At 44.7% G+C, this 25,633-nt stretch overlaps 1 protein-coding gene across 1 annotated transcript; it reads left to right on the plus strand.

The window, feature by feature from the left end:
* Positions 1 to 576: 576 nt before the first annotated feature.
* LOC309550597 (zinc finger BED domain-containing protein 5-like) lies at positions 577 to 2,454 on the plus strand (the record flags this gene model as incomplete). The annotated part of the gene is made up of 1 exon (XM_082250941.1): positions 577 to 2,454. One exon carries the CDS (start codon positions 577 to 579, stop codon positions 2,452 to 2,454), a length of 1,878 nt encoding a protein of 625 aa, XP_082107067.1.
* Positions 2,455 to 25,633: the final 23,179 nt, after the last annotated feature.

Raw genomic sequence — 25,633 nt, forward strand, 5'->3', positions numbered from 1 at the left:
GTCAGCGGATGTCAGCGTCAGCGGTGACATGTCTGCTGACACCCGCTGCCATCCGCATCTGATCCTGTCCGTGAAATCCGGACGGATGGAAAGTCCGCTCTCATCCGATTCCCCATAGAGAGCAGCGGGGCTCTGACATCTACCTCTCCACACACAGTGCGGAGACGGAGCTGTCACCCGCCGGCTCAGCGGGGATCGGCAGATCGATCCCCGCTGAGCAGAGAACGGTCCGCAACGTTTTTATTTGCCATTAAAGAAAAAAATATTAAACCATGCTTGAATGTCGGAACTGGTTACTAAAATTTTTGAATCCCACCACTGATGTTAAGGACTATAAATAGCTCCGGTGTCACTGTTACACTGACAGGAGGAGACATCGCAGGAGTAGATCGCCGATGAGCAGAAGAGCGCCTCTGGATCTGGAGGAGACATGAGCAGAAGAGCAGAAGAGCAGAAGAGCGCTGACTGATGGATCTGGGTGGAGACATGCGCTGAAGAGTGCTGAGTGTGACGGACAGCGGCTATCTGGAGGAGACAAGCGCAGTAAGTACTGAGTGACAGTGAGATACTGCAGTGATGGACAAGTTTTTAAAAAGGAAAGAACTGGACTCTGAACAAAATTTGGAGCCAGATGAGAGCCCAAGTACGAGTGATCAAAAGAAAGCAAAGATGGTTAGCTCAAGCAAATTCTCTGGCACAAGACAATATAGCGAAAGCTATATTTCATTTGGATTTACTTTCACCGGAGATGCAAACAAACCAACTCCACTGTGCGTGGTGTGTGGTGAAAAGCTAGCTAACAGTGCTATGGTCCCAAGCAAACTTAAACGCCATCTCCAAACGAAACACCCTTCGCTTCAAAACAAGAATGCGGACTATTTTGTTCGCCTGCGTGAAAACACGGAGAAACAGGCAACTTTCATGAAAAAAACCACAAAGGTAAATGAAAAAGCTCTTAAAGCTAGCTATCAAGTTGCTGAACTTATAGCCAAGTCAAAAAAGTCGCACACTGTGGCAGAGACATTAATACTTCCCGCCTGCAAAGCTATTGTAGAGGAGATGCTCGGCCCTGAAGCAGCTAAGGAAATAGCCAAAGTCCCTCTCTCAGACAACACAATTTCCAGACGTATTAATGACATGTCTGCAGACATTGAAAGTGTGGTTTTGGAAAAGATCCGTATCAGTGAGAAATTTGCATTGCAACTTGACGAGTCTACTGATATCAGTGGACATGCTCAACTCTTGGCCAATGTGCGTTTTGTGGATGGTGATGCAATTAGAGAAAACTTCTTTTTTTGCAAGGCATTGCCAGAAAAAACAACAGGAGAAGAAATTTTTCGGGTCACATCAGAATACCTTGAACAAGGAGGACTTAAGTGGGAAAACTGCACAAGTGTCTGCACCGATGGAGCTGCAGCCATGGTCGGGCACACCAAAGGCTTTGTAAGCAGAGTGAAGGAAAGAAATCCAGATGTGATTGTTACGCATTGTTTTTTACACCGTGAGGCCCTCGTAGCCAAGACTTTACCAGCAGACCTAGTTCATGTGTTGGATGATGTTGTGCGCATGGTAAACTTTGTAAAGTCACGACCCGTGAAAAGTCGCATATTTGCAGCTTTGTGTGAGGAGATGGGAGCGAAGCATAAAACCTTGCTGTTTCATACTGAGGTCCGGTGGTTGTCGCGTGGCAAGGTCTTGGTTCGTGTGTATGAGCTGCGGGAGGAACTTAAAGTGTTTCTGACAAATGAGAGATCAGATTACGCAAAGCTGCTTGCAAGTGATGAGTGGTGTGCAAGGCTGGCATACCTGGCAGATATATTTCATCATCTGAATGAACTGAACACACGAATGCAAGGCCGAAATGAAAACCTGCTTACAAGTACAGATAAAATAAATGGATTCCGTTCAAAGGTGCAACTCTGGCATCAACACGTGGAAAGTGGCAATCTTGAAATGTTCACACTCACCAAGCAATGGCAAGGTGTTCACACTGCTGCACTGTGTGAGATAATAGTTAAACATTTAAAAACTCTCGAGGAGAAGTTGTCATTTTATTTCTCTTCAGTCTCCACTGAATGCCTTGACTGGGTTAGGGACCCTTATAGCTCAGCATCAGTTGGTGGAAAGGACATGACTTTACAGGAGCAGGAGGAACTAACTGAACTGAGACAAAATCGTGGTTTCAAGCTAAGATTTGCTGATCTACCTTTGGACAGTTTTTGGTTGGATACTGCCAAGGAGTTCCCCCTTCTGGCAAACAAAGCTATTTTGACATTGCTCCCATTTTCCACTACATATCTGTGTGAGATGAGCTTTTCAAGCCTGATTGCTATAAAAACTAAATACAGAGAGAGACTGAGAGCTGTTGACGAAGAGCTACGTGTGTGTCTTTCTTCGATTCCAGCCAGAATATCAGTTTTTTGTCCACCCAAACAGGCCCAGGTTGCGCACTGAATAAAGTATTTTATAATTTTTCATATTTCTGTTTACTTACTATTTCTTAATAAAGTTATTATAAAATACTTTTTTTGTGTTTCTTTGATTCCTATTCAAGAGAATTACTTTATATATAGTCAATATAGGCACAGAGTTAAATTTTTTAACATTTTCTAATGGTGGTGTGCCTCGTGATTTTTTTCATGAAACAAGTGTGCCTTTGCCCAAAAAAGGTTGAAAAACACTGCTCTAGGCTATAAAATAAATAAATAAATAAAGAGTGCCCAGTGCATAAAAAAACTTTATTAACTTATATAAGGTGCTTATGGTGTTTTTTCCTCCTGGATTATCAGTGTTGAGAGTGCTATTGTTTGTTGGCTTCAGTGGATGTGTGAAATAGCAGTGCTCTCATAAGGATAAACCATATATCTAGGTGACACAAAAAAATATATAAAAAAACATAGATAGGGAGTTCCCTCCCACTGATGTTTAGCAAATAGGTGCAGGTGAATAAGTCCAGTAAAATTACTTTTTGACCATAATGGTGCGGGTGTTCTTCAAGCCTATACCCGTGGCCCCCCACTAGGTATTGGACTCACCCCTCTGCAGTCCCTTGTGACAGGGTTATTACTCCTGTGGTTCCAGAAAGGGGATCCTGGGCGTCCTTGGTGTCTGATGTTGAGTGGGCCAAGATGCGCCTCCACAAATATCTTTAGGCTCTAGATGGCTCAAACGACAGACAAGGGGTGCCCCATGGTGTAGTATGTAATTACATGCGAAAACGAATGCAGATAAACTCACAGTTAAGGATGATCACATTCAGCGGGAGACGCCGGGATACTTCCGCGTTCCACGGCTTCGGCTCCCTTAACCAGAAGTGACGTTGATGTACAGAAACTCCGCCCTGTGCGTTTCGTCATACAGACGTCCTCTGGAGCTGCGCCATCTTAGCGTGCTCCAGGTTATTTTATAGCCGTCCCGTGTCCTATCAACCACTGACTCAAAAGCCGCCATATTGGTGCTCTTACGAGCTAGCCGTAAGACCCCTTTCTCCACTTTTGCAGGTAATAGCTCGTACTCGGACACGGGTGTATTCGGCTAGAAAATTCATCATGCGTGATCAATCCAATTTATATACATTGTAATTTTTATACTTTAAAAACAATTTCTTTATTAAGCCAAATTAAAACCAAATGTGTGTGGACCAAAAACAGAAAACAGCTACAGCATTCCGCTGTGGGTATCGATACATATAAAAATGAAAAAAGTAATAATAGGTTGAATTTGATCAAGAAGTTATTTACAACAGGGAGGTTTTCTTGCCCTCGGTGTAGGAATGCACATAGGTAACACCACAATAAGGAAGGCTTCCAGCATCCGGTCACTGTCTATATGAGATGGGCCCTTCCCCCCTTTGGTGATATACAGCGTAATACATAAGTATCATATCTGCAAGTGAATATTGCTGCGGTTGTTTTTAGCCCCCTTTTGGAAGTGGATATTATTCACGGTGACAGGCATCTTCCATATAGGCTGTCACGTGATTTATAGACCTCGGGTCCATTGAAACGGAACGTTTCGGATGGTTTTGGGCAGACCTTGAGATGGCCATAATGTGGTGCTCATGAATCCCCTACATCAGTGGTCCTCAACCCTGGCCTACAGGGCCCACTAACAGGCCAGATTTGCAAGATAACTGAAATACATCCCAGGTGATATCATTTGCTGCTCAGTGATTGCAGTATTCTAGTCTGCATATCCCCAAGCTAATACCTAAAATCTGGCCTGTTAGTAGGCCCTGTAGGCCAGGGTTGAGGACCATTGCCCTACATGACTTATCCTATCCCTCTGTACTCACCTGGGTTTGAAGAGTGAAACATTGATTCTTTAAATATCTCCCCGCCTCCGCTTGTCGTATAGTCTGAACACTCAGACATCCACCACTGTAACTATTCTTCCAATTGGTCCTACTTTGGACTCTTTATTATAGTGGCAACACATTGCATACTGATTTTTTTTTTTTTTTAAACTGTACTATAAGACATACCCCTGAAGAAGCGTTCCTTTACAGCGCGAAACATATAGAGAATTACTTCTTCTTGGTGCACCTCCACCGGATTGACATAACTACAACCTACAATATGACCTCTTCATAAGTTATAGGTTTTTCTTTTATATATATACAGTGCGAAAGTATTCGGCCCCCTTGAACTTTGTGACCTTTTGCCACATTTCAGGCTTCAAACATAAAGATATAAAACTGTAATTTTTTGTGAAGAATCAACAACAAGTGGGACACAATCACGAAGTGGAATGAAATTTATTGGATATTTCAAACTTTGTTAACAAATAAAAAACTGAAAAATTGGGCGTGCAAAATTATTCAGCCCCTTTACTTTCAGTGCAGCAAACTCTCTCCAGAAGTTCAGTGAGGATCTCTGAATGATCCAATGTTGACCTAAATGACTAATGATGATAAATAGAATCCACCTATGTGTATTAAAATCTCCGTATAAATGTACCTGCACTGTGATAGTCTCAGAGGTCCGTTTAAAGTGCAGAGAGCATCATGAAGAACAAGGAACACACCAGGCAGGTCCGAGATACTGTTGTGGAGAAGTTTAAAGCCGGAATTGGATAAAAAAAGATTTCCCAAGCTTTAAACATCCCAAGGAGCACTGTGCAAACGATAATATTGAAATGGAAGGCGTATCAGACCACTGCAAATCTACGAAGACCTGGCCGTCCCTCTAAACTTTCAGCTCATACAAGGAGAAGAGTGATCAGAGATGCAGCCAAGAGGCCCATGATCACTCCGGATGAACTGCAGAGATCTACAACTGAGGTGGGAGACTCTGTCCATAGGACAACAATCAGTCGTATACTGCACAAATCTGGCCTTTATGGAAGAGTGGCAAGAAGAAAGCCATTTCTTAAAGATATCCATAAAAAGTGTTGTTTAAAGTTTGCCACAAGCCACCTGGGAGACACACCAAACATGTGGAAGAAGGTGCTCTGGTCAGATGAAACCAAAATCTAACCTTTTGGCAACAATGCATAACGTTATGTTTGGCGTAAAAGCAACACCGCTCATCACCCTGAACACACCATCCCCACTGTCAAACATGGTGGTGGCAGCATCATGGTTTGGGCCTGCTTTTCTTCAGCAGGGACAGGGAAGATGGTTAAAATTGATGGGAAGATGGATGGAGCCAAATACAGGACCATTCTGGAAGAAAACCTGATGGAGTCTGCAAAAGACCTGAGACTGGGACGGAGATTTGTCTTCCAACAAGACAATGATCCAAAACGTAAAGCAAAATCTACAATGGAATGGTTCACAAATAAACATATCCAGGTGTTAGAATGGCCAAGTCAAAGTCCAGACGTGAATCTAATCGAGAATCTGTGGAAAGAACTGAAAACTGCTGTTCACAAATGCTCTCCATCCAACCTCACTGAGCTCAAGCTGTTTTGCAAGGAGGAATGGGCAAAAATTTCAGTCTCTCGATGTGCAAAACTGATAGAGACATACCCCAAGCGACTTACAGCTGTAATTGCAGCAAAAGGTGGCGCTACAAAGTATTAACTTAACTTAAGGGGGCTAAATAATTTTGCACGCCCAATTTTTCTGTTTTTTATTTGTTAAAAAAGTTTGAAATATCCAATAAATTTCGTTCCACTTCATGATTGTGTCCCACTTGTTGTTCATTCTTCACAAAAAATTACAGTTTTATATCTTTATGTTTGAAGCCTGAAATGTGGCAAAAGGTCGAAAAGTTCAATGGGGCCGAATACTTTCGCAAGGCATTTTACCAGGTGGCTGGGTGGGGGTTCACCTCTGTTCCAATACAATTGAACCATGTTGTTGTTTCAATTTTAAATAGTGTTTGTCTACATATGGTGACAGGACGTCAGGTAAATGTGACAGGAAGTCAGGTAAATCTGTGAGTGTTGTCACAGATGGGAGATACAATTCACCAATTACTATAGGGCGTCGGCTGCAAAGCCAGCAGGAAGGTTTAAGGAAGTTGAAAAACCTTCAGCTTTTCAGAATGAGGAAATCAAGGCCTCTATAATTTGTCCAGAGAAAGTCTATGGAGTGCTGCCTCCGGAAGCTGTCTCCTGAAGCTGTGTGAGCTGGGGACAGGAGAGCAGTCAGATGTATGCCTCCTGACGCTGTGTGGGCATGGGAGAGGAATATACCTCCTGGAGCGATGTGCGCCTGAGGAGGGTAAAAAAGGCCATGGACTGTTTTCCTATGTGAAGAGAAAACAAAGGAATGTTTTTCATGTGAAGGGAAAAACAAAGGGATGTTTCCTATGTGAAGAGGTAAATGAACATTTTCCATGTGAAGGTCAAAAACAATGGATGTTTCCTATGTAAAGAGAAAATAAATGGACTATTGATGGTTTGCTGTAGGAACAACAAAGTCTGCCCAACAATAGGTTGGAGACAGACTCTGTAGGTAGGTTCCTATGTGTGAGAAGGTAGCCGCCCACAGTGGCAAGGATTTATTTTGTCTTTTATTTTATTTTTGACGTTTTGATGCTTGCAATTGTGTGAAGAAAAATTGCATGAATAAACCAAACTGTTGTTTGCAACCACTTCTCGGCTATCTCCCTGTGTAACGAACCCCCCCAAGGGGTCATCCACACCCGCCACCGAGCTAATCCCTCACATTTGGTGGAGGTATGCATTGGGCAGAAGCAGAAATCCCTGCAAAGAAGCAGAAATCCCTGCAAAGAAGTTCATCTGTTATATGAACTTTATCTGGTGCATAAGATTGCACGGTCTGTGTGTGCAGGAGAGGAGATCCTGCAAGAGAGAGGAAAAACTATGTGATTTAAAGAGACAGTGGTCTCAAAATTGTTGCTGGACTTTGGAAGATTTTTTTTAAGTGACTGAAGATGGGGTGCTCAAAACGCCTGAAAGCAGCAAAGATAGCTGAAATGAGAGACCGAATTCTAGGGATGGAGGGGGTGTTACCGCCTGAACGAGCCCCATCCATGCCTGAACGGAGTCTGCTAAAGAGAAAGGTTGTTGTCCCTAGCAACACTGGGGCAAATGCGGATCTTCAGCGGAGCGTTGCAGCTCAACAACGGGCTCACCAAGAGAGCATGGCAGCTCACCAAGAGAGCATGGCAGACTGGAAACAGAGATACCGGCAACAGATGGAGGCCCTCGGTTTGGAGGAAACCGAGTATGTGTGCAGGGCTGAGCTGGAAACCTCGCAACAGAGAATGGAGGAAAAGGAACAAGCCCTGGAGGTACACTTACAGTGGGAAGAAACCACTGCTCTTCTTTTTTCCGAGTTGAAAAGCAGTAGAGAGACTATAATAGAGAAAGATATCATCCTCATGAAAAAGGAAATGGAAATTCAGACTTTGCAGGAGCAAAGTATGAGTGATATGTTGGAATTGCGTAATCAGCTGAAAAAAAGTCTTCAGTCTTTGGAAGCTTCAAAAATAGACCTACAGGAGGCGCAGGAACAGAATGTCGCTCTGAAAACGACATTGTCTCTCAGCGACAAGGAGAAAAGTGAGAGAGAGGCTAAATTACTGAGTACTGTGTATGAGCTCACCACTTTGAGCAATGTGGTAGATGAATTGCGTACGGACTGTGAAAGTTGGAAAGATGAAGTCCAACGTGTCCAGCAGCAGCTAAAGGAGAAAGAAGCCTGTGTGGCAGAATTACAGTCTCATTCCCAGAAGCTAGCCAATGAGGTGAAAGCTCTTATGCGGGGAAAAGGAGATTCTGAACATAAGAGGGAAAAAATGGAAAATTTATATCAATACTTACCGTAATTTTCCTTTCCTGATGGACTCCATGGCAGCACACGTATGGGTAGGCTCCGCCTCCTCTCCTACCCTATAGGACCCCACTCCCATAAATCTTTGCTCCATACCAGGAGCCGTGTTCCATAACTAGAACTACTCCAGCAGATGGGAGGGGACTCCTGCTGCCATGGAGTCCATCAGGAAAGGAAATTTACGGTAAGTATTGATATAAATTTTCCGTTTTCCTGACAGACTCCATGGCAGCACACGTATGGGAAATAACTAGCCATACACACCCGGGCGGGTAACTGCTGGTTTAACAGAAAAAGGTTTAATTTGCACCTTCAACAGACAAGACTTTTAAACCAAAATTGACCGAAGATAAAGAAGCCGGTTCAACACAGTAATGCGACATAAAGGTATGAATTGATGAGCAAGAAGCCGCTCTGCAAATCACATCAGGAGCTACATGAAGAGAAGCTGCCCACGACGTAGAGATCCCTCTAGTGGAATGAGCTGTCACCACCTCTGGAGGAGCCAGACCCTTGGCTTTATATGCCCACTGGATGGTCTGAACTATCCAACTCGCTATAGATCTTGAGGAAGCTTGTTTGCCCCTGTTTTTTCCACAGATGAGGACAAAAAGATGGTCTGACTGGCGGAAAGGAGCTGTAGTCTCCAGATATAGCCGAAGAGTTTCCCCCACGTCCAAAGGATGGATAGAATTTTCATCTTGAGATTTGAACGTGGGTAGGACAATTTCCTGGTTGACATGGAATACCGACATTACTTTCGGATTGGAGCCAAGCATCGGAACCAATACTACCCGATCAGGGAAAAATGTAAGGAATGGTTCCTTGTAACCCAAGGCACCGAGTTCAGAAACCCGTTTGGCCGAAGTAATAGCCACCAGAAAGGCTGTTTTCATAGAGATATTTTTAAGGAAGAATGGATGCTTCTGATTCAAGGTGACTGAGGAAAGAAACTCCAAGACCGTAGGAAGATCCCACTTAGGAAACCTGGGCTTTCTAGGAGGTCTTAACCTAGTAGCGCCTCTGAAGAACTGGCGAACCAAGGAGTGTTTCGCCCATGCAGTCCCAGTGAAGGCCTAAATGGCTGAGATTTGGACTCGGAGGGAGCGTACTGCCAATGACAGATCCAGTCCGGACTGGAGGAAGCCCAAAATATCCTGGATTCCTGGGTCAGAGACAGAGCCAGATCTGCTATCCACATAATCCTTGAACTTGGACCAGATTTTGTTCGTAGACCTTGTTCGTGCCGGGTCTTCTGGCACTCATCATTGTAGCGATTGCCTCATTTGGACAACTGAGCGCTTTCAATCTTTCCCTCTCAACAGCCATGCCATGAGATGAAGCTGTGCTGGGCAGGGGTGAAGAATAGGCCCTTGGGACAGAAGGTCCGGCCTGACTGGCAGAGGTATCGGGTCCCGACAGCTCAGCTGGAGCAACAGAGGAAACCACGGTCTCTTTGGCCAGAAGGGAAGAATCGCTATGATCTGCACTCTCTCTGTCCTGAGTCTGTGAAGAAACTTGAATATGACTGGCACTGGAGGAAACGCATAAGCTGTTTGAAAATTCCAATGATCCGTCAGGGCATCTACCCCGTAGGCCTGGGGATAACGCCACCTCGTGTAGAATCTCTCCAGTTTGGCATTGCTTGGAGATGCGAACAGATCTACCTCTGGACGGTAACCTAGAGACATGACCCATTTGAAGGTCTCTGGATGGAGTGACCACTCGTTGTTGTCCAGAACAGACCTCGAAAGGAAGTCTGCCTGGACGTTCTGGGCACCTGGAAGATAGGCGGCTGACAAGTTGGACAGATGTCTTTGAGCCCAATCCATAATTGGTTTCACTTCTTTCTGAAGAGAAGAACTGCGGGTGCCCCCTTGTCTCTTAATGTAGGCGACGGCTGTCGTATTGTCCAGTCTTAGGAGGACCGAGGCATCGGTCGCCAGATGCTAAAAAGGCCTGGAGAGCACAGAACGCTGCCCGAAGCTCCAGCACATTCGAGACCACCCGCATGTAGGGAAATCCCAACTGCCCTGGGCCACCTCCGACAGGCAGTGCGCTCCCCATCCCGTCCTGCTGGCGTCCGAGGTCATGACCAACCAGGACGCTGGAACGATTGAATAGCAGTTTAATAGATTTTTTCGCTGAAGCCACCAGGTTAAGCTTTCCCTCATGGACGTTGTTATCCGAATGAGGACTTCTGGATTCTCGAAACTCCACTGTTGGAGGAATCCCATCTGAAAGGGCCTCATCTTCCACTGTGCCCACTTCACCATGGGAGCCGTGGAAACCATGGTCCCAATTATCTTCATGCACTGGGACGCCCGGAGATGAGAGGCTGATAATACCGGACGAATCCTGTTGCGAATTGTCGGAATCTTCTCTAATGGAAGGGAGATAGTGCCTCTGGAAGTGTTGAAGAGGGCCCCTAGGAAGACCAACGACTTTGTGGGTTCCAGATGGCTTTTTTCCAAATTCAGGAGCCACCCGAACTCTTGAAGGGTGGAGATTACTTGAGATCTGTGGAGCAGAATTTGATCCTGATGTTTTTGACAGAAGGAGCATGTCGTCCAAGTAATGGTAAAGACAAATCCCTTTTGTTCTGATCAGGGCTACTACAGCCAGTAAGATCTTTGAAAAGATTTGAGGTGATGTGGTAAGCCCGAAAGGGAGACAGGTAAATTGAAGATGCACCTGACCCACTGCGAATCAAAGAAATTTCTGCTGCGACTGGGACGTGAAAGTAGGCATCTTTCAAGTCTATGGATATCATCCAATCCTCTGGCTGTACCACTTGCCGAATTGTAAAAAGTGTCTCCATCCTGAACCTCTCTTTCTTGATAAAGGTGTTTAGATGTGTTAGGTCTATAACCGGCCTCCAAGAGCCGCTTTTCTTCAAGACCATGAAGAGCGGAGAGTAGATGCCTTGGAACCTTTCCTCGGTTGGGACAGGCACTGCTGCACCCTGGGCAACCAGGGATTCTACATATGAAAGAAGAGTTGACTTCTTTTCTTCTGAACGGGGTAAGGCCGTAGGAATGAAGCGAAGAATGGGACTTCTGTCGAAAATCCACACATGCCCGTGGGATACGGTTCTGACGGCCCATTGATCTTCGACCGAGGCTGCCCAGACGTGCGCAAATTGAAGCAAGCGTGCGCCTACCCGCACCGTCTGGACAGGCTCGATATCAAAAAGACTTTGTCGCCTCTCGGCTTGCTGAAGATTTTCCTTTGGAGAACTTCTGCCCTGTAGACTGAGGGCGCTTCCAGTTCTTCCTGAACTCACGACCGGGCCTGTAAAAACGGGCCTCTCTGGCACGATCAGGATTTTGTCTGTTTTGAGGTCTTCTCTGGTCTATCAACCGGTGATCCTGGGGAAGGAACCCCGATTTACCACCAGTGGCACGGGTAATAGCACTGTCCAGTTTATTACCAAACAGGGAAGAACCCTCAAAGGGAATTTTGCACCAGGCCTGTTTAGAGGCAGGGTCGGCCAACCAGGGACGCAACCACAAGGCGCGTTTGGCCGTGACAGAGGACAGCATGACCCGCGCCACCAAGCGGATGATATCAATGGATGCCTCACCCAAGAAAGCCGTTGCCAGTCTCAACTCCTGAATGGCTGAACTCCTGGCCACCTCTTCGGAGACACTCTGAAGTGTAGCCTCTACCCAGGCTTCCATTGCCTTGGATGTGGCTGCCAAAGCCAGAGTCGGCTTACACGCCATACCTGCGGAGAGATAAATCTTCTTAAGATCTGTGTCAATCCGCCTGTCAAGAGCGTCTTTGAATGAGACTGAGTCTTCCAATGGCAAGGTCACATGTTTCACCAACCTCATCAAGGCCGCATCCACCGTGGGAGCGGAATCTAGATGTTTCACCCGTTATCCTTAAAGGGATACATTCTGGAGACCTTAGATGACAAAGAGTTTCTCTTTTCAACTCCCTGCCACTCGTCTGTAATAATTTCTCCCAATTCCCCTAGGAGGGGAAAATGGGAACGCTCTTTTTTAAGATGTTTGAAGTATTTCTTCTGTTTGGCTGGGGACTCAGCTGGATCTTCCCATTTTAATGCCTCCTTAACCGCCTTAACTAGCAGTGGAACCATAGCAAGTTCAAAACCTACATTCTGGTCTGCCAAATCATCCTCACTGTCTGTAGAATCTTCTGACAGACGACTTGGTTGTGAAGTACCTGGCTCCACTTCATCCCTTGGGAGAAAACCAGGAGCCTCTGAAGAGTGACCCGAAAGCCTGCTGGGATCCCAATCTCTAAGGGATTCTTGTACAATCCGCCTGACCATAGACTCCACTGGTTGTACAGTGTCTTGCTTTTCCCTTAAAACCCTGGAATAACAGGTATCACATAGGGATCTATCCTCAGGGATACGGGCTCGACAGCCCCAGCATGATTTCCCTGAACTGCGGTCAGAATGGCGGGATTGTCGCGGTGCGACTGAACTGGAAGTGTGCTCATGTCGTTTAGATCTGGAGCTAGACCTATGACCAGACTTTGATGAAGAATGCCGATGGGCTGAAGGAGAACGATCCTTTGATCCAGAAATGGGGCGTTGGTCAGACCTAAAAGGGCTGAATAGGGAAAGAAAGACACACTTAGGCTCCATTCCACCAGCCAACGCAAGCAGGTAAGGCTTAAGAAAACTAGCTTACCTGTTGCGCAGGGACTGGCCACCGTGGGGGTGGTGAAGCATCCATTTGCAGATAGAAGCAAAAGCCTGCACAGGAAGAAAGTAAGCATACATGTACTAACTTTCGTTTCCACACCATCCCTTTTACTCCAAATGGCACCTGGTTCAAAGCATGACTCACCGCTGAAGAGCAGAGAAACAGCACGGGGAAGCCACCGCAACGCCCGCAGACATCCCATTGTAAACAGGAATGACAGCTGCTTAAATCTCCCGGGCGCCACAAAGCCACGCCCCAAACGACGCAATAGCGTCATAGGAGAGCGGGAGCGATGCATGCGCAGACGAAACCAGAGCCAAGCCTCATCCTGGACAACCAATTGAAGGTCCAGCGAGGCAGGGGGAGGAGCCTAAGTGACGATCTCGAATGCAGGAGCGCTCCACCGCACAAACAGGAAATGCAATGAAACCAAAGACAGTTTTATACTTTACCACCATGACGATAACCGAACAGTCTCAGGCCTGGATGAATTCATGCGTGTGTGACAGGGCATCAGGGCCTATCCGCTCAATAGCAAGGACGTATTGGCCATCAATGCAGCCCACCTCTCATTCAGGATTTACGGCATCTTCAGCATTTAAATAATATTGCCCGGGACCACCCGATAAATATCGAGATTGCTGGACATAAAACAGGAGGCATCCGACATCAGTAAGGTCCACACGCCACCAGCTCGCCTGAAACCGATAGACGTCCTATAAGGTAAGACTTTCTTCTTGCAGGAGGAGGGCAAAAAAGGAACATGGCTCCTGGTATGGAGCAAAGATTTATGGGAGTGGGGTCCTATAGGGTAGGAGAGGAGGCGGAGCCTACCCATACGTGTGCTGCCATGGAGTCTGTCAGGAAAGTAGAGGCACAGCTGCAGGAATCTCAAGGTGTCAGAAGGTGACCGATTGTGTGCTAAGCTGTCAGAGAAGGCAAACCGACTGCAGGTTGAGTTGGACAATGTCACAAAGCGGCTTTCTCAAGCAGACAGCAAATCTAGAGAAATTGCCAAAGATTTCTCTATCTTGGAATAGCAGCTGCAAGACACGCAGGAACTCTTACAGGAAGAGAGGTGTCAAAGGCTGAGTTTGAGCACAAAGCTCAAACAAATGGAAGATGAGAAAAATGGTGTCCTGGAACAATTAAAAGAGGAGGAGGAAGCAAAGAAAAACCTATCAGAGCAAGTCGCAACACTGCAAGCTCAGATAGGAGATATGAAAAAACGCATGGAAGAAAGCGTTGCTGCATTAGAAAATGTTGAAAATGTGAAAAAGAAGTTTGATCAGATGCTTGGTGAGGAGAAGACTGTGTCTGCAAAATATGCAGAAGAACGCGACCGTGCAGAAGCAGAGGCGCGGGAGAAAGAGAGCAAAGCCCTGTTCTTGGCTCGCTGCTTGGAGGAAGCTCTAGAGTGTAAGGTTGAACTAGAAAGAGTTAACAAACAGCTGTGTACAGAGATGGAAGATTTGGTCAGCTCCAAGGATGATGTTGAGAAAAGCGTTCAGGAGCTAGAAAAGTCTAAGCGAGCCTTAGAACAGCAAGTAGAAGAGATGAAGACTAAGTTGGAAGAACTTGAAGAGGAATTACAGGCGACAAAGGATCTTTCCCAAAGACGGGATAGTGTGCCTGATGCAGTTTTTTAATAAGGAACAGTGCTTTAGGGTCTGTCCTGAATGAGCCTCAGAAATTTGATGACATGTTGCTTGAATCACCCCTCTGGAATAAACAGTTCCTTCAAAAACTTCAAGCACTGGAAAATGTATCATTAGAACTTCAGCAAACAAAGGAGCTGTGTAAGAAATGTGATGATTTCTCAGTTCAGGCTGAAAGTCTAGTGGTGAAGTCAAGTGATGTAAAGCCTGGAGAAAAAAGTAAACACCACCTAGTGGAGAGAACTAAGACTGTTGATGAAAACGTGAAGCAAATTAATAAGTGCCTTTCGGGGAATATTTCCAAAATGGAACTGGTGAAAGACAGGTGGCAAAAGTTTGATTGTGATCCTGAGTGGCATTCCATGGGGAGTTCAGATAAAGAAAAGGAACTAGGTGACCTTGAACGGTCAAATAGTTCAGCAGATATGCAATTCAACCAAATCACGGAAATACTAAAGGAGCTACAAGGGAAAAGTAGTGCAGTAGCAGAAAGTGCATTGAAGAAACCTGTAATAGACTGTGTTGTTGCCTTTGACCCATATGTTGGTGGAAGGAAAGTTGATGATGATCTGGTTGGCTACTTCTGTGAAGAGTTTGGCAAGAAATATAAACTGGATATCAAATCAAATAGTAGGCCTTTACTGCAACTCGCTCAGGAGGGCGAAAAGCTTAAGAAGGGCGAAAAGCTTATGAGTGCAAATGCTTAAGATCTGCCTCTAAATATAAAATGTTTGGTGAATGATATTGATGTCTCTGGAAAAAGGAACAGGGGTCACTTTGAAGAAATGTGTGACAGCCTGTTGTCGTAAATGGAAGATCCTCTGCACAGCATCTTAGAGCAAGCCAAGCTCAAGAAGGAAGATCATTCCCTTTTACAACAAAAAGTCAATGATTGTGTACGGCTGTATGGAGAGGCAATTCAAGTCACAGAGGGATGTCAAGAGTCCCTGTCCAAATTAGGAGAATACTTAAGAATACATGCGGACTCTCTAGGGGTCCTTCAAACCTTAAAAGAAACAGTAGTGGGGACAGTCAGCGTGGGTCAAGACAAAACAGGTCCACTAAAAAAAGTACAGATATTACTTGAAACAAAGCTAAGTGAAGCAGGGGTTCTCAAAGTTTTGTGGAAATCATTTATTGATTGCAGAGAAAGGCGGCTCAAGACTGGTGAAGACATTAAGACTAGCACAATCGAGTTGCCTATGGATCACGGTCCTCCATGGCGAATAGGACAGACGGTTATGCAGGACAAGCTGTCTGACATTTATAAGAAAACTGTCAATGAAGATGACAGAAATAGTTTCATCCTGAAGCTTGAAGATACAGAGAAATGGCTATATGAAGATGGAGAGGATCAGCCAAAACAAGTGTATATAGACAAGATAACAGACTTGAAGAAAAAGCCACCCCTACAAGCATTTCAACAAAGGTTAGCAGTTGTTAATGAACTGGGGAGGGAAATAAATTCATATCAGCATAAAAGACAATGGCTGATGGAAAAAGCAAAGCAGATTGCTCAGAAGGATGTATCTCTGGCAGCTGAAGCAGGCAAAGAATCGAATAGACTGAACATTACTTGGGAAGATACTAGGAGGCTTATCAGTGAGAGTCAAGAGCAGTGCCAGACACATTCGTGCCTGGAAAACTGTGTCCCAACCCCAGGGTTGAGACAAGGGGGGGGGGGGGGTATGTGACAGGACGTCAGGTAAATGTGACAGGAAGTCAGGTAAATCTGTGAGTGTTGTCACAGATGGGAGATACAATTCACCAATTACTATAGGGCGTCGGCTGCAAAGCCAGCAGGAAGGTTTAAGGAAGTTGAAAAACCTTCAGCTTTTAAGAATGAGGAAATCAAGGCCTCTATAATTTGTCCAGAGAAAGTCTATGGAGTGCTGCCTCCGGAAGCTGTCTCCTGAAGCTGTGTGAGCTGGGGACAGGAGAGCAGTCAGATGTATGCCTCCTGACGCTGTGTGGGCATGGGAGAGGAATATACCTCCTGGAGCGATGTGCGCCTGAGGAGGGTAAAAAAGGCTGAAGACTTCTCAAGGTTAGGACATGGACTGTTTTCCTATGTGAAGAGAAAACAAAGGAATGTTTTTCATGTGAAGGGAAAAACAAAGGAATGTTTCCTATGTGAAGAGGTCAATGAACATTTTCCATGTGAAGGTGAAAAACAATGGATGTTTCCTATGTAAAGATAAATGGACTATTGATGGTTTGCTGTAGGAACAGCAAAGTCTGCCCAACAGTAGGTTGGAGACAGACTCTGTAGGTAGGTTCCTGTGTGTGAGAAGGTAGCCGCCCACAGTGGCAAGGATTTATTTTGTCTTTTATTTTATTTTTGACGTTTTGATGCTTGCACTTGTGTGAAGAAAAATTGCATGAATAAACCAAACTGTTGTTTGCAACCACTTCTCGGCTATCTCCCTGTGTAACGAACCCCCCCAAGGGGTCATCCACACCCGCCACCGAGCTAATCCCTCACAATATGTATGTTTTGAAAAAATTATTTCTTTTAATCTATTTCTACAATAAAACTATATATTTTTTACGACTTTTTGTCATGTCATTGTGCCAGCAAAGTCCATTCTTTATGCAGTAGCAAAAAATGTCCTTGATTTCTTCCAAAGAGGGGTTGAGCAGCGGTTGGCCTTGGGTACTATTAAAGGCCAGGTGTCGGCTTTGGCTGTGCTTTTTCAATGCCCTTTAGCTACGCATTCTTTGATTTGCACTTTTATCCAGGGAGTTTGTCATGTGGCTCCTCCGATATGGTTCCCGTTACCTCCGTGGGATCTTAACTTGGTACTGTCTGTTCTTCAAAAAACTACCTTTGAAAACTTAGGGAGATTCCTCTGCTTACGCTGTCACGGAAGGTAGCCTTTTTGGTGGCTATTACCTCTGCTCACAGAGTATCTGAATTGTTGGCGCTATCCTGCCGTTCACCTTATCTGGTGGTCCACAAAGATAAGGTAGTACTTCATCCTAATCAGTCATTTCTTCCTAAAGTGATTTCTGATTTCCATTTGAATGAAGACATTGTGCTGCCTTCACTTGGTCCTAAGCCCAAGCATCCCAAGGAAATTGCCTTGCATTCTTTGGATGTGGTTCAGGCAATTAGGGTTTACTTGGCGGTTACTGAATCTTTCAGGTCAGGCTCTTTTTGTCCTCACGGAAGAACCTTGAAAGGGATTGGCTGCGTCTGCTGCGACCATATCCAGATGGGTCAGGCAGACAGTAGTACAGGCTTATTCACTGAAGGGTCAGGTTCCACCTTTCCCTGTGAAGGCGCATTCTACTGGGGGGCTGAGTGCTTCTTGGGCTTGTCACCTCCAAGGCGTCAGTAATGCAAGTTTGCAAGGCGGCAACTTGGTCGTCTGTGTACATGTTCACAAAATTCTACAAAGTAGATGTGTTTGCATCCTTGAGTGCTTCTTTTGGCAGCAAGGTTTAGAAGAGAACATTTTCTCTGAGGGTGTATTTTGTTTCTAGGTGAGCTCCAGTTGTTCCTGGTTTAGCTCCATGTTAACTGGTTGGCTAAGTCTAGCCTTTGGGGAATTGCGTTCTTTCTCTGCGTTGCTTTTCCCACCCCTCATGCAAATACTGCTTTGGGACTGTCCCAATGGTTAAGAAGAATATGGTGCTGCGTCTGTCATTGAACAATAGAAAAAACGCAACACCCGCCCCTCTACTTCTGAGTGGGTTGGGGTTTTTTCCTCTAACACTGCTTGCAACAAAACTGAATCCTATACCAGAGTGAGTGGGTGTATGCCTGCAGGGACTGCCCCATAGGCATGGTAAAGTTTTTTCCTGCCTAGTGTCCTACTCCTGTAGGGGCAGCAATGGTTAAGAAGAATATGGAGCTGCGTCTGTCAATGAACTTCAGAGAAAAGGATTTTACGGTAAGTCAAAAATCCATTTTTTTGTTAGAAAATTACATAGAACCCAAAAACATTATTTATTTTTTTAGAAAGGAGAATAAAATGGCGGTCGTTGCAATATTTTTTGTCAGGAGGTATATGCGCAGCGGTCTTTCAAACGCAATTTTTTGTGAAAAAAATAAATTTCACTGCATTTAACCGGTTGCCGACCGACTATATACGGCGGAGGTCAGCCCCGGACAGGCAAAGTGACATATATATACGTCACTATCCTGTCACTTGCTTGGGAGCCAATAGCGGGCGAGCGCGCGCCCGCAGAGGCGCGCTCCCGCCCCGGCTCGTTCCCCAGCAAGTCCGTGCGTGTGACCGGCGGGCCCGATGTCCACAAGTCACTCAGCGATTGTCGGTGCAGAGGGAGAAAGGCAGGCGGCTGATGTACACAGGCCGCCTGTCATTCTCCCCTGTGTAGAAATGGTGATCATACGGTTCTACTATGTAGGACCGTTGATGACTGTTCCTACACCAGTATCCATGTCCAATCACAGTTAGAAGCCTGCCCCTAGGGACACACTTAACCCTTCCTTCCCCAATAAAGTTAACCCCTTCCCTGCCAGTGTCATTTTGCAGTAACAGTGCATATGTATAGCACTGATTACTGCAGTAATGTCATTGGTAACCCCCAAAGTGTCAAAAATGTCAATCAAGGATCCGATCTGTCCACCGCAATGTCGCAGTACCGCAAAAAAAAATCGCAGATCGCCGCCATTACGCGTTAAAAAAAAAAACACCAAAAATGACAGAAATCTTTCCCTTAGTTAGTAAACGCAATCAATTTTGTGCAAACCAATCAAAATACGCTTTTTGCGATTTTTTTTTTACCAAACATATGTAGCAGAAAACAAATTGGCCAAAAATGTTAAAAAATTTTGATTTTTACATTTTTTTGGGGGGGAATTTCATATAAAAAATTTGAAAAATATTGTTATTTTTGCAAAATTTACGCTCTTTTTTTGTTTATAGCGCATGATCAAAAAATTGCATAGGTGATCAAATACCACCAAAAGAAAGCTCTGTTTGTGGGAACAAAGGACGTCAAATTCGTTTAGGTACAGCGTCGCACCACCGCGCAATTGGCCATTAAAGTCACGCAGTAAAAAATCGCAAAAAAAACCCTGGTCAGGAAGGGGGTAAAATCTTCCGGGGCTTAAGTGGTTAAAAAAATGAAACAGTAAATTTAGCCTAATTGTTGTCTATAATGTGAAAGATAATGTTACGCCAATTAAATAGATACTCAACATGTCATACTTCGCACGCTCGGGGAATGGCGACAAATATTGGTACTTAAAAATCTCCATAGGGGACACTCTAAAAATTTCTACAGGTTACCAGTTTAAAGTTACAGAGGTCTAGGGCTAGATTTATTGCTCTCGCTCTAACAATCGTGGCGATACCTTGCATGTGTGGTTTGAACACCGTTTACAACGCCAATCCACAACGCCAATCGGTAGGTCTGTGCGGGAAAACCTCAGACCAAACAGGAATAAACATAACCACCAATTGCGCTCAACTTCCGTAAAACTAAGAGGGGTATATGCTAATGCCAGGAGCCTAGCTAATAAAATGGATGAGTTGGAAATGTTAGTACATGAGGAGGACATAGACCTTGTGGGAATAACAGAGACTTGGTTCGACCCCTCACATGACTGGCTGGCCAATATCCAAGGGTATTCGGTGTACCGGAAGGACAGGGTAGGAAAAAGAGGGGGAGGGGTATGTCTCTATGTCAATAACAATATAAAGGTGATAGAAAGGAGTGACATTACGGAAGGGATGAGTATGGAGTTAGAATCTGTGTGGGTTGAACTCCATAGGGAAGGAGAAAAGGGGAAAGTAATTGTGGGGGTTTGCTATAGGCCACCTAACCAAGGGGAGGAGGTAGAGCTGGAATCCTTAGCACTAATGAGTAAAGTGGCAAAATTGGGATCAGTCATCATATTGGGGGACTTCAATTATCCTGACATTGACTGGGATGAGGGGACTGCACACTCACAGAAGGCCCGCCTATTCACAGAAACCTTACTGGATAATTACATGTCACAGTTGGTGGATTCTCCGACTAGAGAAAATGCAGTCCTGGATCTATTGATCACTAATGACCCAGACATAATCTCGGAGGTAGTAGTTCAGGACAACCTGGGCTCTAGCGATCACAGGATGATCACATTTAGTATAAATAACAATATAACAAGGCAAGTGGGGAACATAAGAACCCTAAACTTCAGAAGGGCAAACTTTCCAAAATTGTACTCATTGATGGAAAGGGTAAACTGGGACCAAACCCTGGGATCCCTGACCACAGAGGAAAAATGGGAATGCTTTAGGAACATATTAAGCAAAGGCATCTTGCAGTGCATTCCTATGGGAAATAAATTTAGAAGAGACAAAGCCAAACCTGGCTGGCTAAACCGTAGCGTTAAAAAACTTATTAGGGGAAAAAAATTGGCCTTCAAGAAATATAAATCAGAGGGCATTGTAGTGGCTTTCGAGCAATACAAGGAGGCAAATAAGAAAAGTAAACACGAAATCAAAATGGCTAAAATCAACTTTGGGAGACAAATAGCGGAGGATAGTAAAAAAAAACCCAAAGAAATTCTTTAAATATATCAACAGCAAAAAAACTAGGGCAGAGCATATTGCACACTTAACCACTCTACTACCGCTCACGGTAATAGTACTGCGGCAGAGTGGCTCGTTCCCGTCCAGTCACGTAGTATTAACGTGACTGGACTCCTCCCCTTCTGGGCGGCGCTTGCGCGCCGCCGGAGGCTCGCTCCCGCTGTTTTCATTCACAGCGGGAGTCGGGCCAGGGGAGGAGCAGCGGCGATCGCCGCTGCTCTTACCCGATCGTCGGGGATCGAGTCTGGAGATCCGCCCGCTGTGTGTAAACACAGCGGGCGGATCTCCATAGTGACAGGGAGTGACAGATCGGACTGTTCAGCATAGCTGGACATCCGATCTGTCCATGAATCACATAGTCACCTCCCCCCCTACATGTCAGTAAGCACCAGGCATACATTAACCCCTCCCTCTCCAATAAAATTAACCCCTTCCCTGCCAGTGTCATTTTTACAGTAACAGTGCATATATATAGCACTGATTACTGCAGTAATGTCACTGGTACCCCCAAAAGTGTCAAAAATGTCAGTCAGGGGTCCGGTCTGTCCGCCGCAATGTCGCAGTCCCGCAAAAAAAATCGCAGATCGCCGCCATTACGCGTTAAAAAAAAAACACCAAAAATGACAGAAATCTTTCCCTTTGTTAGTAAACGCAATAACTTTTGCGCAAACCAATCAAAATACGCTTATTGCGATTTTTTTTACCAAACATATGTAGCATAAAACAAATTGGCCAAAAACTTTTAAAAAAATTGGTTTTTACATCTTTTTTGGGGGGAATTTCATATAAAAAATGTGAAAAATATTGTTATTTTTTCAAAATAAACGCTCTTTTTTTGTTTATAGCGCAAAAAGTAAAAATCGCACAGGTGATCAAATACCACCAAAAGAAAGCTCTGTTTGTGGGAGAAAAAGGACGTAAATTTCGTTTGGGTACGGCGTCGCACGACCGCGCAATTGTCAGTTGAAGTCGCACAGCGCCGAATCGCAAAAAGTGGCCTGGACGGAAGACAGCAAAATCCTCCGGTTGTAAAGTGGTTAATTAGCGATGATGGGGGGATGGTTACAGAGGACACTGAAAAAGCAACCGTGCTGAATGCTTTTTTCTCGTCAGTCTTTACACAGGAAACGGAGGGGTACACTGACCATGACTGTATGGTTAGTAGTAATACACAGGATTTGCCACTATGGCTAACAGAGGGTGAAATCAGGGAAAGGCTGGATAAACTTAACACAAACAAATCACCAGGCCCGGATGGCATACATCCGAGAGTACTCAAGGAACTCAGTAAGGTTATATCCAGACCACTGTTCCTGATCTTTGCTGACAGTATTAGGACAGGAGATGTACCAGGGGATTGGAAGAAAGCTAACGTGATTCCGATATTCAAAAAGGGCCAGAGGCATATCCCTTGAAATTATAGGCCTGTCAGTTTGACATCAATAGTATGTAAACTTCTGGAGGGGATGATAAGGGACTATATCGTAGAGTTTGCTAAAGACAACAACATCATCAGCAGTAATCAGCACGGGTTTACAAATGGGCGTTCTTGTCAAACCAATCTCTTAGCATTCTACGAGGAGGTAAGCTGTGAGCTAGATAGGGGGAGACCAGTGGATGTGGTCTACTTGGATTTCGCTAAGGCGTTTGATACAGTTCCCCACAAGCGCTTAATTTATAAAATAAGGTCTGCAGGTATCGACAGCAGAGTTTGCTCTTGGATACGGAATTGGCTTAAAGGGCATGTCCAAAGGGTGGTAATAAACAGCGCATACTCAGACTGGTCTGAGGTTGTAAGCGGGGTGCCCCAGGGCTCAGTCCTGGGACCAACCTTGTTCAATTTATTCATAAACAGCATTGAGGACGGAATCAGTAGTGCGTTATCAGTTTTTGCAGATGACACAAAATTGGCCAGGGCAATAACTGCACAGTATGAAGCAGATATCCTACAGAATGACCTGGACAAAATTACAGAGTGGGCAACGACATGGCAAATGAGGTTTAACGTTGAGAAGTGTAAGGTTTTGCACTTGGGGACTAAAAACATAAAAACACAATACACGTTAGGAGGGGAACCCTTGGGGGAATCAAAAATGGAGAAGGATCTGGGAGTCTTGGTTGATGATAGATTAGGCAACAGCATGCAATGTCAAGCGGCAGCTGCCAAAGCCAGCAGAATATTAGCATGCATAAAGAAAGGGATGTATTCCAGAGATAAGACTATAATCCTTCCACTTTATAAAACTCTGGTCCGACCGCATCTGGAGTATTCTGTCCAGTTCTGGTCGCCAGTCCTCAGGAGGGATGTGTTGGAGCTGGAGAGAGTCCAGAGAAGGGCAACTAAACTAATTAGGGGATTGGAGGACCTTGACTATGAAGAGCGTCTACAATCGCTCGATTTATTCTCCCTGGAGAAGAGACGTCTGAGGGGGGACATGATAGCAATTTATAAATATCTTAATGGGGATCCCAGCTTAGAAAAAAAGCTGTTCATTCGAAGGGATTGCATGAGGACTCGAGGGCATACAATGCGATTAGAGGAGAAGCGTTTTAACCACAGGCAACGTGGGGGGTTCTTTACTGTTAGGGCTACAAGAGGTGGTTTCTGCGGGTAGTATGGTGGCTTTCAAAAGACTCTTAGACTTACATCTCAAGGATCAGAACATTCAGGGGTATGTGAGATGAGTACAGCCACACACACCTACACAGGTTGAACTGGATGGACTATTGTCTTTATTCAACCTCACCTACTATGTAACTATGTAACTATGTAACATATGTGGGCTCGACTTGTGTATGCGTTCGCTTCTGTGCGCGAGCTCAGAGGGACGATGCACTTTCAATTTCTTTTTTCCCTATTTATTTTACCTTTTTATTGTTAAGTTTGTCCCTTTAAAAAAAATAATAAAATTCTTTGATCACTTATATTCGTATTACAAAGAATGTAAATATCGCTTGTAATAGAAATAAGCAGGACAGGTCCTCTTTCATGTGAGATTTGGGGTCAAAAAGACCTCACATCAAAAAAAAAAAATTGGGCCCTTCAAGCCCGTTTGGAGGAAGCGACGTATGGTGTCACTCTGGTCCTCCAAGGCCATAGTAGAGTGGGGGCCAGCTTGCCCTCACTCGACTTGCTGCCTCCAGGGGGAGAGGTCTGGATTGTTTTCCCTGCTACTGGTGGCTCCAGTAAGCTAGGAAAATGACCGGGGGGGGGGGGGGCACCTCTCCCGCCGCCCATAAAAGTGATCTCACGGCGAATCCGCAGCTGGGACCACTTTTATGTTAAAGCAGAATGCCCGCCATTTTAAAAAATTGCCACGGTCATGGCAGCTATCTACTGCCCTAATCTAGGTAATTAACGTCAAAGTAGCGATGTAAATACATGATGGGTGGGTCCGTAAGTGGTTAAGATCCTTTTTTTTTTTTTTGCTGTCTGTGTGATGGAAAAATGTCTGGGTTAGTTCTGGTTTCAGAGCCACAACAGGAAGTTAGAGGAAATCGCCCAAAGTGAGGGTAATTTCCCTTTTTAGTTTCACCAGAGTAGGTGTACCCTTTGAAAACGTACCCTTTGCCTCTGGTTACGTTACCTTTAAAATTATGAATTTTCCCTCACTTTCTGTATCTGTATGTGTATCACCATGATCACCATTACAAATAGGGGGTTATTCTCCCCATCAGGGATGCAAACGGCATAACTTGAAAAAGGGGGCTAACCCTTCCCCACTCTTCCCAAACCCCCCAATTTTTTTTTTCTCTTGGAGATGCTTTAAAATGGCACTAAATATTCTTAAAAATGTCCCTTCCCCTTCCTGCTACCGATCCTGCCTCTACCCTATCTAAAAAAAAAATTTGTTTAAAAATCTATAGTTTTTTTTCTTTGTTTTGGTCCGGTCATATGATCCTGCAGTTCCAGCTTCCCCCTGCAACCAGAGCTGTGGGATCGGAATAAAATAAGTATACTGATCTTTTTTAACATAGGGTAGGCAGTATAAGTAGCATGAGGGGGCAGCGGGTGGTAGTTAGAAACTGTAAAGAATAGAACACTTATACGTATGTATGAGGAATTTTTTTTTATTTTTTTTTTAAACAATAGTGGTGCTTTATTGAGGAAAAGGAAAACATTCCAATATATACATTACATCACAGTGTTGTGCTGTACACAGATCACGTAAATATATTTAACACAGTAAACAGAAGATCCAATGTAAGTCCATAAACACAAACTTAAAAGCAACCTGCAGTCTGGAACCACTCTCAGCAGACAGGATGGTTAACCAAGGGGACCACACCTTTTCAAACTTCCAAGGGCCTGTTCATGTACATAATTTTATACAAGGGAAGGGTTGCATTAACCATGGCCTCCCAGGCTGCAACATCAGGCTGAACAGGTGAGGTCCATTTCATCAATATCTCCTTCTTAGCATAGTAAAGAAGATATGATATTAGAAGCTTAGCCTGATGGGGACGTTGTTCATCATCATGGATTCC

The sequence above is a fragment of the Pelophylax lessonae genome, assembly GCF_965119305.1.
Source record: "Pelophylax lessonae genome assembly, chromosome: 3".
NCBI classification, from domain to species: domain Eukaryota; kingdom Metazoa; phylum Chordata; class Amphibia; order Anura; family Ranidae; genus Pelophylax; species Pelophylax lessonae.